This window comes from Taurulus bubalis (genome assembly GCF_910589615.1).
Source record: "Taurulus bubalis genome assembly, chromosome: 15".
Lineage (NCBI taxonomy): Eukaryota > Metazoa > Chordata > Actinopteri > Perciformes > Cottidae > Taurulus > Taurulus bubalis.
The window spans coordinates 9,033,157-9,050,366 of record NC_136603.1 but is presented as its reverse complement, the minus strand read 5'-3'; the positions used below and the strand labels follow the sequence as shown (position 1 = coordinate 9,050,366).

At 40.7% G+C, this 17,210-nt stretch overlaps 1 protein-coding gene across 1 annotated transcript in view; it reads left to right on the top strand.

Annotated features, from left to right (window-relative positions):
- Positions 1-211: 211 nt before the first annotated feature.
- epha6 (eph receptor A6) overlaps positions 212-17,210 on the top strand; it is a gene marked incomplete at both ends in the record, with an annotated part of 144,097 nt that continues 127,098 nt past the window's right edge. The window contains 2 exons of the mRNA XM_079231029.1: positions 212-290; positions 9,488-9,552. Of these exons, the coding sequence (XP_079087155.1) occupies positions 212-290; positions 9,488-9,552 (144 nt within the window). The remainder of the gene's footprint in view (positions 291-9,487; positions 9,553-17,210) is intronic.

Genomic DNA, 17,210 nt, shown 5'->3' with positions numbered 1-17,210 from the left:
GTCCGTTCCGCGCCATCGCCATCGCCGCCGCCTGCAGGTATGGATCTCCTCGTGTTGTGTTCCGTCAGCCGGCAGGTTTCTCCAACCGGAACCGAATGTAAGGACCAGTGGATCGGTGCTTGAGGAGGATCCAGACACGCTTCTCTGTGACCACTTTACCTCTCGGCTAGAAGTACCTCGTATTAGGCCGGTGATCAATGTTGCAGCAGACATGAGTTTTGGAAACAGATTTTTCCTCGTTTCAATCTTTCTTGGATTTTCCCTCACTCGCTTCAGCCACAGCAACCAAGGTGAGTTTAATGGTTCGCTACCACCTGAACTTATTTTTCTCTCATTTCACCACTGCAAGAACCACTACAGTAACAGACTCCACAAAAGAACCGATAACATCACGGCAGCAGTGTCCCTGAGAAAAGGTCCTGCACTAGTGATATTCAAGTAGTGCGCAAAGACAGTGATAACTTTGTCTATAACAATGTTTTGTTTGTGAAATCAAATATTATCTCTTATAATTACTACGTTGCACACCATGACAGTGTCCAGATTCAGATTAAACGTGTATTTATTCCCAGTGCAGTTCGATGGGGAATCAACTTCAACTCAGTTTTTATCCCAACACTGAAACCGATAATAAAATGAAATACAGTTCTTTTGGAAATCAGCTGCTGAAGTGACATACCTGTGGCTGCTATAATTACTCACTCTGCATCACACACACACACACACACACACACACACACACACACACACACACACACACACACACACACACACACACACACACACACACAGAGAGAGAGAGAGAGAGAGAGAGAGAGATACAGGAGACAGTAAGACGGAGCAGCCACAGATTGAATCATTAAGTGGGTGACAGAGTGAGAATATGCATGCGCCTGTTTGAGTGCAGACTCGAGTGCATGTTTTGTACAGACACAGTAAGAGGTTCTGAGCGGCCAAAGATGCACTTATTCGCGAGAGCGTATGCATGTGCATGTGTAAATGTACTTGTGTGTGCACTTTGTGTTGCTCTTAAATGCACATTATGTCTTCATGTGGTGTGAGTGCAGTGGCAAGGTGTCATTGTACACACAGGACACCGCTCCTGCACGTGCACTTCTTCTGCATAAGCTTGTGTGAGTGTGTGTGTGTGTGTGTGTGTGTGTGTGTGTGTGTGTGTGTGTGTGTGTGTGTGTGTGTGTGTGTGTGTGTGTGTGTGTGTGTGAGTGTGCATGGAGCCACAGAGGAACACACACACACACACACACACAGACACACACACAGCCGCAGCATCAGTGAGGTTTAAAATAGTCTTATTGATTGTGCGGGACACTGCGGGATCTGCCCCCCAGGTTATATTTTATTGTTCTCTCAGTTCAATAAGAGCGATGCAACTCCATGTTTGCCAAGACAGCTGCTACATAACAGCCTCGCTCTGTGTTTTTCTCTGCCACAGATTGAATGATTGAACTGATGTCTGCTTTCTGCTGTACTTTAGTTTCTCATATTGACTGATCTGGGACCAGGTCCTTGTCCACCACAGGGTGGTGCAGCTCAGAATATATATTTATGTTTCTCAGTTTGCCACATCACGCTGGTTTCTCAATTTATTGCAATTGCCCAAATCATTTCAGGTTCCAGCTATGTGGCTTGTTGAGGGCAATTTAATGTTGGGCTTGCGTGATTATTGAGGAGACTAAATTGCACAAGGGCATGAATGCAAGTGTCTTTCTCCACCTTTGCACCCGATTCATGTTGAGATCATGCAGCAACCTCATGACCATAAAAAGATAAACAAGTATAGTAAGTACATTGTTTTTCCTGCTGGGTGACATTACACGGGGGGCGTTTTTATTGTAGTTTGATATGTATGAACACAGACAAACAGAACTCAACAGATTCGGGATTTCACAGACACAATTGGGCAAGATGTCAGCTGTTAGGAGAACAATAAAAAAAACAATCACCTTTTGCTTCTCGCCTGTGTGCCTCCGTTCACAGCAACACATCAGATAATCCCTCACATCAACCCTACTGGGATTGCAGACAGTTATTAACAAAGCTCTACTCACTCACTGCCCAATTTGAACAAGGCTGTTTTCCCCATCAGTAGATCTCTTCCCATAATCTTTACTTTTATTCGCATTTTTTTTATACCCAATTTCCTCCCTTGTGAAGTCGGCAGCAGTTATATTTATTATAATTAACATTCACAGATCTCATTTTATAACCTGATTTATTGAGCCCCTGTAGAATTTTTCCGGGCAGAAGATTGCTCATACCCAGCGAATCAAGAGAAGATGCTTTTGTTTCACACTTCTGACATTGTTCAGATTCAGACATGAAAAATCAAGAAAACAATCAATCCGTGGGAAATGGGAGAAGGATCAAAGCACCACATGTGACTGTTATTTTCGGGCCAACTGCATCCTAATGACACACTGCTGGATCGTTGCAATTTTAAAGCAAGTTAGTAACACATTAGAGGAAACTGGCCATTGGGCTGCTTACAAATATAGATTGCAAGACTCAAATGGATCTTTGAAAAAAATCATCCAAATAATAGCTTTTGCATGTATTCATGTGGATGGCCGTATAAAGCTTCTGCTCTCATTGGAACCACCCGCACAGCAGCAAGATCAGCATCACTGCTGGAGATTAACAAGATGTCACCAGAAGTGTGCTGTCAAGGAAAATCAATCAATCAGTCAATTCACTGCAGCCGCAAAAATGTTCACTCCGCACCTCTGACTCGCAAGCCACAGTGTGTATATATACTGTATTATTTTCACAATCAGTTTCAGTATGCATGCATTGGGGTTTATTCTGAAAACTAATTCAGGAACAAGCAATTCAATACTAGTGTTTGCATTGTGATGTTCTTCCTATATGTACAACAATGGTGCATGTACTAGTAAGCTTTGTTATGGCAGTAAAATGTAATTGTATCCAAGTTTAAGTTCCCTCAGTTTATACCCGACATTAAGTGAAGCACGTGCTGCTACATGTAATAAAATGTGTTTCCAAGAAGGTCCCCTACCGAGAGAGATTGCAATGATTTTACACGGGAGACTGTCGTGTGAGGGCTCGGCGTTCCTGCATTAAGATAACGATTGTTGAGCTGTGCCGTATGTGAGCTTTATGGAGATCCATTTGCACATGCTTTACACTTGAGTAAAATAACTCCTATTACTCACGAAGAGTCAAACAAATATGATTCAGTAAATGCTGTTTCATTTTGTCATTTTTATGAATTAATAATGGAAAAGCTGTCCGTTGCTGTAAGCAAATCTGGAAAAGCAATTGCAAAAGGTTATTTTCCTTGTGAGTAACATACATATACACTACTGTATATAAACAATGTGATCTAAAGCTCATCTCATTGAAGACTGCTGTTGCTCTCTGTGAGCCCTTGTAACTGCACTCTAATCAATGATGCCACTGCCACAGATACCACAGGTGTTTTGCCTTTGAAAGCAGATTAAAAACACCTGTTTTCATTGCCGATGTTTGGCCATAACTGCAACATGCTCATGTTTAACATTGTAGCAGCACTTAAGTGCTGAATAGATGATTCACATGTTATTGGTATTAATTCCCTTTACTAATCTCTCACTTCCAAACACTTACAGCAGATGACACCCTCGGTACCCCTTTAGCATCAGTTTGGGAAAGAGTCAGGGACTCTAGCGGCTCACGTGACTAACAAATGTGGAAAGAGTCATGTGACTATAGCGACTGAGCTCACAAACTATGTTTCACACCGGACATTAACAGCGAACTCGTGGGTGAAAGTCCTGTGTTTGTTTGTCCCATCCACCAAACATTCCACACGCCCTTAGCAGACTTCTCGCTCTCAAATCAGTCAGTTTTTCTGACCATCTAATAATGATGCAGGTGGGTTGACATCGGAGCAGTGCGTCGCTACAGACACTGTGTATCAGGGCCACTGATCAAGCTGTGAGACCGAGGGGTGAGAACGGGTTGGTTGTTGATTGTTTGTTCTTAGTGGGGAGTGGAGAGTGTTGAAAATCGTGTCATGCCTGTCAGGTTTCCTTTGCCATGGATAGTCTTCCATTACACAGCATATCATTCCCTCTATTGAGAGCCCAGCACTTTGTTTACACCACTAAACGACAGTGTGCCATCCCCACTTAAATACTCACCAAAATCAATTTCACAAGACTCTGTTCATCAAATGCTGTTGTTTGTCTTTAGACTTGCTGTTTACCGGAATGGGTAGAGAGCCTGCGAACTAAATGGTGTTGTTCGGAAGTAAGGTTTTCTTTTCTTTTTGAATCACCAAAAAACATTTCTTCAGCATATCAAAAAAATGTATTTCATCTTTCTCCACAAAAGAAGCCAATGTGCTGCTAAAAGCAAATGTACCTAATCAGCCACAATAATGGATGTTTTAAGAGCTACACTAAATTCATGCCTTTTCAACATAGGACATTTCTCCACAAAAGAAACCAATGTGCTGCTAAAAGCAAATGTACCTATTCAGCCACAATAATGGATGCTTTAAGAGCCACACTAAACTCATGCCTTTTTAACATAGGACAGTCCTGTTGAGACACATTATAACACATCACCCACCAAGAAGCACCATTTTTGTAGGATTTCTTGAACGAGGTGAAGATATAGCCTTTACACCTGCATTCAGCTGATATCAGCTTTGTCTGGACACTCAAATTTTTCCCAATTCTAATTTACATGATGTAACACTGGTTCAGACTGGCTTTGGGTCTTTTGTGCGGGCTGTAGTTATTTTGAGGTGTTTGTGTGGACTGAGAAGCTTGTAGGCCAGACAGGAGATGTCATAATTCTACTGTAGCGTCATATATTTATGAGCTGGCCAGCTCATGTTCTATTTATATCCAACCAGTGGAAGTCCCAAAGGACCCTCAGCTCCAGGCAGGGTCTGTGGGTGCCTCGCTGAAAGATAACTCTATGGAGGAAGAGAGAGAGAGAGAGAGAGAGAGAGAGAGAGAGAGAGAGAGAAAGAGAGAGGAGGGCTCAGTAGACGTTTACCCAGCCAGCACGAACAGTGCCTGTGTATGTAATGTTTTTTTAATTAATAAATAGTTTTCAGTTGTTGTTGTTATGTCACACCTGTAACTCCTCTAATGTCAATACAAAGTACACCAGACGCGTTTCATTCCCAAACTATTTTTTGTCTTTTCTACATGCACTTGTGTACTGTCACACGTCAATATACAGTATGTCATGATTTTGGTTTTGGTAAAGTTTGTTCCCTGACTCTTTTGTCCTGTGTGTGTTTGACTTCCTGTCTTTGTGTTTTTCCCCAGATCTTTTGGGATTTGTCTGCTCAGTCTTGCTCTTTTCGCTTGAGTTTTTTCTTCCACTTATTTACCTGATTCTGTTTCATGTCGTTTTGCCCATTTTGTTTTTTGGGCCCGTCCCCGGGACACAATTTGTTGCGTTGTACACATTTTGCAAATACCCAAAGTTATTTCTTAGCTCTTATACAGTTTGAAAATAAGGTTTTGACCCAACAGGGCAAATTCCTCTTTTGGATCCTTCTCCACACCGCCTCCTAATGTACATCTGCTGTTCTTTATTTATAGCAAAGTGTGAAACCGCTCACTGCAGTGAGTAACGCGGCCAATTCTCAGTAATTAGGCCATCATCCAGGGACTGTGCTGCTTAGTGCTTACCTGCTCACAGTAGTCTAATGATGTCCATTAACACCATTGCATTGCCAGCGTCCAGCATGGCACTGGCACTGACATGGCACAGACAGAGACACAAATATTAAACTAAGCTGGCAAAGCTTGGCAAGATTGGAAGAAGACTATGAAAAGATCTGCATGTCGACTTCTCTTTGCTGTGGTGGACAGGATAGTCAATCACTAGAATCATCTTGAGTCAACCTATGCTACGCTTTCATATAAATCAATGTCCATTTTTGACAGTTTAGGCTCACATTGATATAACTCAACAGGTTTCATAAAACTTGCTGTTTGCTTTTGTAAAGTCTTTAGTAGGAAATATCATCTGCAGTACATGATTTAATACACTTTATGACTTCAAGTTGTCTGGAGTTAAGAGAAGAATAACTGGGTAGGTATCATGAGCAGTTAATGTCATATGGTCTAACAAAAAGCCAATTGAAATTCTAATTTCCTCTACAAAAAACTACAAAATCACTCAGAGAGCTCAGAACTCTGCCAAGGCTAAACGCTTTGTCTCGCTATGTGAACGAAAGTGAAAATAATAATTTGTGTATTTGTCGCCGTGTTTTATGTCAGCCCCAATGACAGGGTTTAGGCCAATTATCATAATTGAATAACATTAATCACAAACCTTACTGAAAATCTATTGGTTTTATTCAAAATGCTAAGTGCTCAGGCCTTAGATATGAATAGTCAAATGTTAACTACTGCACAAACTTGTCTCGCTCTCTTCTCTTTTACTCTTGCTGCACAGTATGTCTGTCTCTTTCCTGGAGTCCTCTCTTTTGCTTAGGGAATGTGATTTGTCCAATTCCCAGCTGTCAGTCATTCACGCAGAATATGGATTTTTACAGATAACATTTCTATAGCGCTGCCTTTAAATTTAAGGGAAAGCACATTTCTCTCTCCTTAAAAACCTCACTTATAGCCCAGGTTACAGGAAGCACACATAACCATTATGTTTTAGAATAAATTCCCTGGCACACAAGGAGTTCCCGCTCCATTAACATGACCTCAGCAGCTCATTGCGTTTACCTCTCCTTGCATATGTCAATGGATGTTTGGTTGGTGGGGAAAGGAGACAGCGGGCAAAAAGTATGTGCTTAAGTAGTAAAATAAGGATTTAACATTTCCGATACATATATTTTTTTCCCTTTTTTCTTAAATGCTAATATCAATTAAACCATCAACCAGTATTATTTAGAATAATAAAGTATCATCAATATTCTATATTAACAATGGATACAATGTTTTAAGCATCCTATTGTTTTTTTTCTGGCAACTGTACTGCTTTGGTTCACTTTCCAGCAGGCAGCTATTTTCAATAACAGAACTCTAATGAACTCATTGTCGACGACCTACTCAGCACCAATTAGCAACTGGCTACTGAACATAGATGAGTGTATAGGTGCTAAACAGCCAGATATGCCCCTCAAGACTTAGTGTACACCCATGCAGTGGGTGTCCAGAATCACATTTCCAAATGAATGTTAATGCAAGTTAATATTTACTATACTGTATGTGTAAATAAATAGGCAACTGTTTGCTAACAAGTTTTCCATGCATATTAATTTTAAAGGTGATGATATGTCATTGTTTACAGCTTGTTGCGCTGCCCCTAGTGGCCAAAGGTTAGATTTATTCTGGTTGTAATAAGTCCATAATTTGGATATTTTTTCATAAATTATTCAGATTTTGAACAATTCCTCATTTTACTGTTGGACAAATGGAACTCCAGGAAAGAGTTGTCTCTGTCCCTGTATCCCACAGTGAAAAACACCTGTTTTTATTCAAATAATGGACGAGACTACGGCAGAAGTTCATATAGAAACAGGTTATATTGTATTCTTGACTAAATATTTTAAGGAATATTTTGTAAATCATTTAGCAGCTGTTATATTTGAATATACTGTATTTGTTACAGAGCACCTTGCATATACAGAGTCACAAAATCACGGAATAAATAAGCATTTTCTGCAGCTGTTTTTTATACATTTGCCTGCTGTACAACCATTCTGACACCGGGAGCATCAATCTGTATTTTTTTATAACAACTCGGGGGTGTCGTATCCTGGACGTTTTTCTTGACTCTTGGATGTTGTGGTACACCTGTTTGACTCGATCCAAAACAGATGTCACACTATGTTGTGTGTCACATACCAGTTCTCTGGGAGATGGAAGTGGAGGAGCATTTAGTTGTATGTGACACGCACGCACAATGAAAAAGCTCAGTGAGCAGATGCTTGGACAATATCTGTCAACCACGCTCCATCAAAGGTGTACTGGCTCGCAGCTCGGGAACAGAGAGCATCAACACTGTTCCTTCTTCCTTTATGCTCGCCTTGATCTTGTCAGAGTGATTTCACAGGTACCACTTAATTTGCAAATATCACTTTGAATTTGTAAATGATAATACAAAAGAATTGAAAGTAATACTTCCTTTGATGTACATTCAGTTGTTATAACTATCTATCCCAAAGCAGTGATATCAATGGAGATTTAGTCAGGAAATATATCCACTGATAGAAATTTGAGTCGGCATAATTATCCCCCAAGGACCACTTACAGAGCTCTAAGTGGACAGTCTTGACTGACTGATACTTAAAACTCAGTCGCTACCCAAGAAGAAGAGCACACTATGATCTGTCAGAAATCAGTGTCCGTATAAAGCATGTGGGATTCACAGCTTAACATTTAAGATCGAAGTCAATGGCTACTCAAAGACAAGTTTAAAGATGAGATTGTTGATGACTCAGCACGTGAGACCAATGATTGGCTTGGACTCGAGCCTCTTGAGTCTAGTGCTGTTGTTTTTCGGCCAGCTATCACTCTGACCCTGATTACCAGCTGGTTCCCTATACTTTGTTCATAATGCAGTTCATCCACACACAATTGGGACATAACGGTATTTTCACACATACTGTACATTTGGCACATGTGACAAGGTAACTGGATGGGCTCCATACACATGTAATATGTATGGATTTTGAAAATTCAACAATATTTGTGTCTACTGTCTATTCCTTAATGTTGTCACAAGTGTAGGTAAACACATTTTTTATATTTAGTGGAGTTATATTGGCATCACACTGAAGGTAAATCCAGGAAGCCATGTCTGCTCCTTTTCACGGTGAATTATTTGTCTTTGTGAGAGACACGTTCCTCCTGAATTATTAAATATTCTTTCCTTGAGGACAAGACAAAATATTGTCGAGGATGGTAATAGTTCCAGTGTAAAATTGTTTTGCCTTTTTAACACTACCTGCAAGGTTAAATTCAACTTCCAATGATATCATGCTGAACCAATATTAATGTCACTGTATATTAATATTAATACCAAAGCTCTAATATACATACCTAAAAACCATACGAGGATATTGATTCATATTTTGCATAAAGAAACAAATGAAACAAAACTAAGAGGAATTGAGGATATATCTATCCCTGATTGCATCTCTTAAACAGACTCAGGAGAAAATCGTGTTGTTGTTAATGAGATCGGGTAAAGCTGTGAAAGGGATGGCCGGGGAGGGGATGGACTGTTGACTGCAATCTGACTGTAATCCATCAGTCCACAAATTGTGTGGCAAGTGGTAAAAATGTTGCTCCGACTGTATACGCCGCCATGCTCATAAATATTCATCCATGAAACTCATTTCTGTTAATATAAAAAAATGTCTAAATGATCACGCGTATGACTGATATTTCAATTTCCGTGTGAAAATAGGACTTTTTGTGTTTTGACAGATTGCTAATGGTTGTATTTTCCTTGCCTCTTTTTCCCATTTCAGTTGTGCTGCTGGATACAACGTCTGTGCTTGGAGAGCTTGGATGGAAGACGTATCCTATAAACGGGGTAAGGAGAGCGACTCTTACCTTAGCTAACTTTTCCGTGCGCCTTATTCAAAATGCATGACCATATATGCACCAATGACATCAATTATATTGATTTGAACTGGTCAGAATGGGTAGCAGTGATCTGTTTTATATTCACATCCTGGTATTTTTTAGACCCCTTAGTCCTCATGGGAAATCCTGTAACTTTAAGAAAATAATGAACAAGGTCTCGAAGGAATCTTCCCCTATGCTGTTTAATCCTTCCTATCAATTGGGCTTCAGAAATATTTGACTGCCTCTTTAATGTTAACCAAAGGAAAGCCGATGCTCACAAAGCTAAATGTATATTGCAAAACCGTAGTGTTCAAGTTTTTCTTTCACCTCTGTTTGTCTCTCAGTAGTTATAGAGACAGTATAGCTGCATGGCCTGTACCTTATTCTGTATTTTGGTTAGTCAATTTCCCAAAAGAGTATTCCCATTTTGTTTTGGCAGTAAATGCCTCCAGCTCTTCAAAAGTATCTTGTCCGACTGAAAATCTAAACTTTTAAAACTGCAGCGAGTGCCAAACTGAAGGTATCATAATAATGAAATATAGATGTGCTGACAACAAACTGTGGTATCCTCAGATCCAAACCTTCATGTTGCATCAAAACCTCTCTCTTTCTATTCTGTCAGAATCCCAGAGGGAGTGATAGAAACTGTCCTGATGTTATATAGTGAACAACAAATGCAGAATTGCCCTACTTCCACCTCTTTCTTCACCTCCATTGTCCTGCTCTTGTCTCCATACCTTTTAACTACGGCACAGTCCACTTCAAGATGGAGAATGATTACAGGATAGTGGCTATCCAACTGTGTCCATGCAACTCTGACTATAAGCAGTCGTTGTTTGACCATGTTTAACTCCCTCTTTTCGCTGGGTAGAAGTGGAGCAAATCCATCGTTTATTGCCAGGAAAATGCCTGGAGCTTTAACCTTCTTTTATGTAGTGTCTTTCAAAATGTCAAGTGCTTTACTCAATGAGCTTACTGCTTGTGGGTGCAGTGTCGATCCGTGTTGTATTTTATCAGTTGTGATCTCTCATGACATAATAAAGATTTGTAAATAAGTCTGTTGAGGAGAAAAATTATGTTTAGAATTTTCTGTGTTTACAGTGTGAGCTCGTGCTAGTGTGCCACCCAAAGCATGATGGGTTCTGTAGCGCCAAAACACATAATAAAATTCCAAAAGAAAAAATAATGAGTGAATATTAGTCCCCAGAACACAATGCTAAGATCCAATGACTGTGCTATAAACCTGTATTTGTAAAAAAAAAACAATGGCTCAAAGTATTTACTGGCAGTACCGCCAACACAAAGTAGTGCAAAGATAGCACAATAATGAGCTGAAACCCCAACTTTCAAGAAGGAGTTCATCTTGAACTCACTGCTCCATCCATCTCACAGGAATGCGATAGTCAAAATGGTTATCATGACTGTAAAATTCAATTCAATTCAGTTTATTTTATGTAGCCCAAAATCACAAATACAAATTTGCCTCAGAGGGCTTTACAATCTGTACACATAACATCCCTGTCCCGGCACCTCACATTGGATCAGGAAAAACTCCCCCAAATGAGGAAATAATAACAAGATAAATGACTGCAAGCAGCCTGATTATGGGAAAAGAAGCAACAGTGACAGATCTAACAGGTCCTCCTCTTGTTTAGGTTGTGTTTAAGTGTTTTAGAGGCGTGGCAGTAAGCACAATTTATTCTTTCTTTCTTTTTTGAGCTATGCAGTGTTTCCTCCATCCTCCACTCCCCTTACAACTCCAGACTTACCACATAAAGTCTCCATAGGTTTTGACTTTACATGATCCTCTGCTGGAAGATCTCTATGGTCCCCCTAGCCCTTCTCTGTCTCTCTATATCTCCCTGCAAGGCCCTTGGTGGCCCATATCAGGGTTATGGAGGTGATTACATCATGTAGGTCGTGGTGACAGCCGCCCACAGCATTAAGGAAGAGGAGAGAGGGAGGCTGCTGCTGCCATGATTAAGCTGTCAGCCCGCTCCCATCCTCACTCATCCGCTATCCTCCGATTTACCATTAATATTTAAGGCATCGAGGTGAAAGGGCCTGAGGGAAGGTGTGAAGATCTGGGGAGGTAAAATAGTTTAAATCCCCCTCACTACCAGGGAGCCAGCAAGAGGAAGTCAATCCCCACCATATTAGACACAGCCTGGTATCAGTCCGATACAGCAGCACACCATGTAGTTGCCTATCAGAGTCGCACACTGGTTTGAGTTCTGGATACAAACCGCTGTCAGTCAGTCCTGCCCGTTGCATACCTTAAAATAATTTCAACTGCTCCAACATGATTACCTGATGATGAGTTTGCCAGGAATATAGCTGGTCGTATGATATAAATTTGAAGGTGAAGTGGAAATTGGGGTGTATATTTATGGATGAGTTTTTATCAAAAGCCAGTAAACAACTCTTGTAAAGAGAGTAAGGTGAGTGGTTTTGTAGAAGAGGAAGGTTAACCACAAATAGGCTAGACAGTGGTGGCCTGCCAGTTAAAACTCAGGACATTGTGGCGTTGTTTTACACCGTGGTCAGCACCTCTCCAACACTGGTGTGCATTCCCTCTCTCTCTCTCATCCCTTCTGCATAATCCCAAAATATTTTAAGTGCCTTTGAGCAAGACACAGAAGCCCTAAAGCAGCTTACTCTCTGTCAAATATTGCAGGTATAGAGCCTCAGCCAAATAACCAAAATGTAAAATGGATGGAAACTTTTTTGTCACTGGGAAAAGCTGTTTATTTGTGTACTTTTAGCCTACTTTTTTAAAAAATGTTATATTGATTATTTGATTAATCTACATAATTAGGGCTGTAGTACTTTGCAACGTTTATATTTACATCCAATTTGTGATTTAAATGTTGACAAATGCCACATCTTTCCAATTGAGAGACACTGTATACATGGTAAAAGTTAAAGGTAAGGTTTAGCTGTCGGTCTGGGTAAAGTAAGAGTGTGTTAGTAGTGCTGGACTATGAATTCCTCGCTATGGGCATACTTACCGTATAATTATCTCAGTTGCCTGGGAATGGTTTTCATTAAAGTGAAAATGAAAGGAAAAGAATGAGACGCTTCAATCAATTAAATAATTGTGCTTGGTCTCCCTCATCACAAATGTATTTCCCTACAGTTCCACACCCCAGGCGTCTCCAGCTCAAAAACAGGAAAGCTGCAAACAGATGTGTACACACTGTAAACACGATCATACGTCTTGGTCGTGCCCAGCCTTCACTGGAAGGTGCCCTTTGATTATTTTACCTGCTCTGTTTGGAAGGTAAATATACCTGTTTCAATTGGCCCACAAGAGGAATCCATGCACGGAGGACTGTTATGTTTGTTAATGACTTTACTCAATGTGGGAAAAAGCATTCACCCTCAAAGCTTTTACTCATTAGATTCATGCATATTGAACAGCAATTGATCTATATCCTGTCTTTCAAGGACTCTGCAAAGTTTCCCTCCAGTAAAAGTTCATAATTGTGCGTGCTTGAGAACCCCAACGGCAAGTGGATTCTTCAGTGGAAAAGATGTAGGGAGGTTGTTTTCATGAGGCAAAGATGTGTGTGTGTCTCTATTCTCAGTCTGTCTCTCCATGTTCTGAAATGCTGAAGAGTGATGAAGAGCAGGGCGTCAGAGGGGTGAATGAGAGAGAAACAGGAGAGAGGAGAAGGAAAAGAGGGTTGATTTGGCGTCTGCATGCAGCCACAATAAGCTCCACTCAGAATGGGCAGACACACTGCTGAAATATGCATGAGTCATTTCCCAGTGGCGGGTGGGGGTGGGGGTGGGGAGCAGGGAGAGGAACAGTTTATTTATTAAATTACATGAAACAGCTTTCAGGGATTAAAAAGGCCTAATGTTGCCTTTTGTTTTCACTCATTGACATCATAATGGCATCTGAGCATTGGCAGGTTGGACCACAGAGAGTGATGGTTGTCCATTATAAAGGGAGGGAATAATCCTATTTTTATCTATTGTCAGAGATCCCAAGCAGCTAATAAGTCAAATCTACCGGGGGCATATAAACACAGCATTATGTAAGCGGGGAGTTTTCTTTAACATCAGCCACCTACTTTTTCATCACAGTCACCTGTAATGTAGATATGATGCAGGATTTTGAATGAAAAATAAATACATGTAACTGCGTTTAAATATTTACATGTGTCTTCTTTTTGTCAGCTGCTGCTGAAAACAGGCCTCTTTGCTAAACTTGCTTGGACTCTTCCATTGACGGTACTTGTGTCTTACCCTCCTGACAATATGGTTGCCATAAAGTCCCAACATTCAGGACAGGCAGCAACAATTGAAACTTGATTGCAAATGTGGCTAGTAAGATGAATCAGTGAGAATGGTTTAATTCCATTAAAAACGTTATTTTTATAAAAATCTGCTAGGCATCGTATCTTAAAACGTATTAGAATTCTACTTGGAATGGGAAGAATTTTGTGTTACAAGGGCTGTTTGTACATACAATATATGTCATATATCCTTTTCTTCTATGACTGTTGAACAAAAACTACACCATTTAATTCACATTGCTCTAAGCAGGACGCTGTAGCAGGAACGAATGGACTTGTGATTGACAGACTGGGGAAGCAAAGCATAGTATCCATAGAGTTTTGGATTCCAAATCATTTATGATTTTGCTACTGTAGCTTTGGCCATCAGCTTCCCACTGTGTTGTTGAGTGATGATGCACCACAATAATACCAGCTCTCTTTATCATTCTCCCAATACAACATGAGTAAGCTCAGGCAGCCGCTAGTTGACATAAAGTCCTCTGAACAAATAGGGCTGTCAGTTTAGGGGAAAGTTTTCAGAGGATTCCCGTCAGATTCAAGCGTTGAGTTTTTTTTTTGTGTGTGTGGGGGGGGGCTGTACTGGGAAGGGAGAGACTGGGCTGAAAAGAGAGAGAGAAGAGAAAGAGATAGAGAAAGATTGGAGGCCATGCTGGGGAGTGATTGGATGTAACGAGAGAAAGTGAAGAAGATGAGTAACACATCAAACACACATTCAACTGCTTACACACTCGAGAAAGCATTTGCACGCCCTCTCAAGCCTCTTTACTTTACCCCAATACTAATCCGTAATCTTTTTATTGCAATATTTAACCACAGTAATTGATTGCAACTACACGACCTGAGGCTTATCTCAAAGTACTTCCCGCATCCCTAATACTATTAGCCTTGAGAGTGAGCCCTGGACAACATGGAGGAGGAGGGAGAGGGATATCTGTATTTCAGTGTCCTTCATAGCTCAGATAAACTTCTCTAAGGCGTGCTGCTGAGTGATGGCCAACAGCGCTGCAAAATGGAGAAAAAAAAGAAGGGAATAATCCAGAATCACTCCACTTCTCCCCACGGAGGCTCTAATATAAAAAAGGTATGATGATTTAGCACACCAGTGTTCGTCTCAGGGACCTCTGCCATAACCGGGCTTAAGCAGTGCCGGGGGATTCCTTAATTGGCTTGTTTCTTGTCAGGGACACACCGAGGCCAATATCTAATGCGCTCCCACTCGGCGTCTCGCTGACAGCAGAACATATTCTGACAGCTTTTTGGGCTTACCCTCAGCATGTGAGGAATACAGTGTGGCTGAGTTAGAGGAAGACAGTGGAAGCGAGGGGGACCGAGACACTGGATGGATGCAAATGGGAACTAGAGGAGAAAATAAGGGAGGGAAGAGTGAGGAGGTTATTAGCGCCTTGCTGAATGCAGGAGCTGAATACTTGAATATGGGAAGTAGCAGAAAAAAATTGAATATTTTGTTGCTGGAAGACAGGCAGAGTTTCGACAGACAGGCTTGTGTTTCTTTTGAAGAGTGGAAAGCTCTGGAAATCTTGAACATTATGTTTCGAATACAAACAGGTCAATAGTTCAGTCTAGATAAAGACATTTCTAGATACGAGCTCATATTAATACTATTTGAAAAATAGTGTCTTAATACAATACAAACCTACTCTGCCTCTGATTGGCTTACCCTGATATTCTAACCTGAACCAAACTCACCCTTCATGCCTAAACCTAACCAATCCAACCATGGTAAACCATGAGTACCAGCCAATCAAGGGCAGAAATGGGCAGGATTTGTTAATAAGCTCCCAGAAACACAGGAAAGGAATTTTACATTAAAAGTCTATAGCTTCGGTCTCATGTGTGCTTCAGTTGACTCTAAGAATGCATTAATATCTTCAAAACGTTATTATGTACCGGGTACACTTATGATTGTGTCGGGTTCTGACAGGTGATTCCGTTTTAGATTTGTTTTATAGTTTCTAAAATACCCTGATATGATCCTTTCCTTGTTATGTTTTATAAAAGAGCATTGCACAAAACAAACAAGCAGCAGGTTTTCTGGAGCCGAATAACACTTCCGTTGACTGAAATGACAAATGGAGCCACAGGCACATTATGGCAGATTATAGCAGCTGTATCTAATTGAAAATATTGCCTTAAGTAACCCAAAGTCCAAAATGAGCCTTTGGGTTACTTACTCTTACAACAGTTTGTTGTAACAACAGTTTGTTGTAAGAAAAGCCTTCTGTAACTGCATTTCCACAAGACTAACAGATTTGTGGTCTTCTCTGGCGATGTGAGCAGCTAATCATGACCGCACACATTGGTTTTTGGAATTGGCAAGTGTAGTTTTCTCTCTCTTCAGTTGCCTTGGTCTCGCCATTCGGTTGTCCTCTCTTCCCCGTGTCTTCTGATTCTCCCCACCCTCCTCTAGTGTGACAACCCTTATCCCCTCTCCTTCTCTCCTCGTCCTACCTCTGCTGCATATTGACGTTTGCACTGGAAGGGAAAAATCTTGGTGTGTGTGTGCGTTTGTTTTAAGATGAGCTGACAAATGCTGGCAGAAAACTCCAAACACAGCCAAAAGGAGATGGACACAGAGAAAGAAAGAGAGTGGGACAGGGAGAGGTTAAAGCCAGAAAAAAACATTAATTCTGTCTTGGTAGTGAAACAAGCAGTTACTGAGTTATACCTGTACTCAAGCAGTCAATCATGTATTAGCACAGACAAGCAAATTAGCATAATGTATATACAGTAGTCAGACAGTAGGGCAGCCAATAAGATACTCATAGTTGGTCATATACATTCAGAAAGATGAAAATGGCTTTTAATATCACGATATGGAAACATGTTGGAACAATTGGAACTCCTGAAAAACGTTTGACTATTATGATCATTCAGTTTTATAATTATTATTATTATGATATTTAATCATCATGGTGGACTAATATACAAAATAATCAAATTGTTTGGTAAACTTTGCATTCTTAAACTGTACTACAGTCAGTCAGGTAGGCAGGATAGTATGATCTGTAATATGGGTAGAGTCTGCTCATACACTCACAGAAACATTGCTATTTCTCTGTTTCTTACACATTCAGGTACACAGGGATTTCTTTTCTTTCTCAAACGTCACCAGTGTCCTGCCGTCTCTATCTTTCTGTTCATGCTCGCACACCGACACGCTATTGCTCACATTCTCTCACGTGCACATGCACTCCTAAAGAAGAACGAGGTTGCCCAGATAGAGAAACCCCTGCTCAAGGTCACAGTGCTTTATCTCCACTAGGCGTTTTACTCCTGTCTGTTTCACTTGACT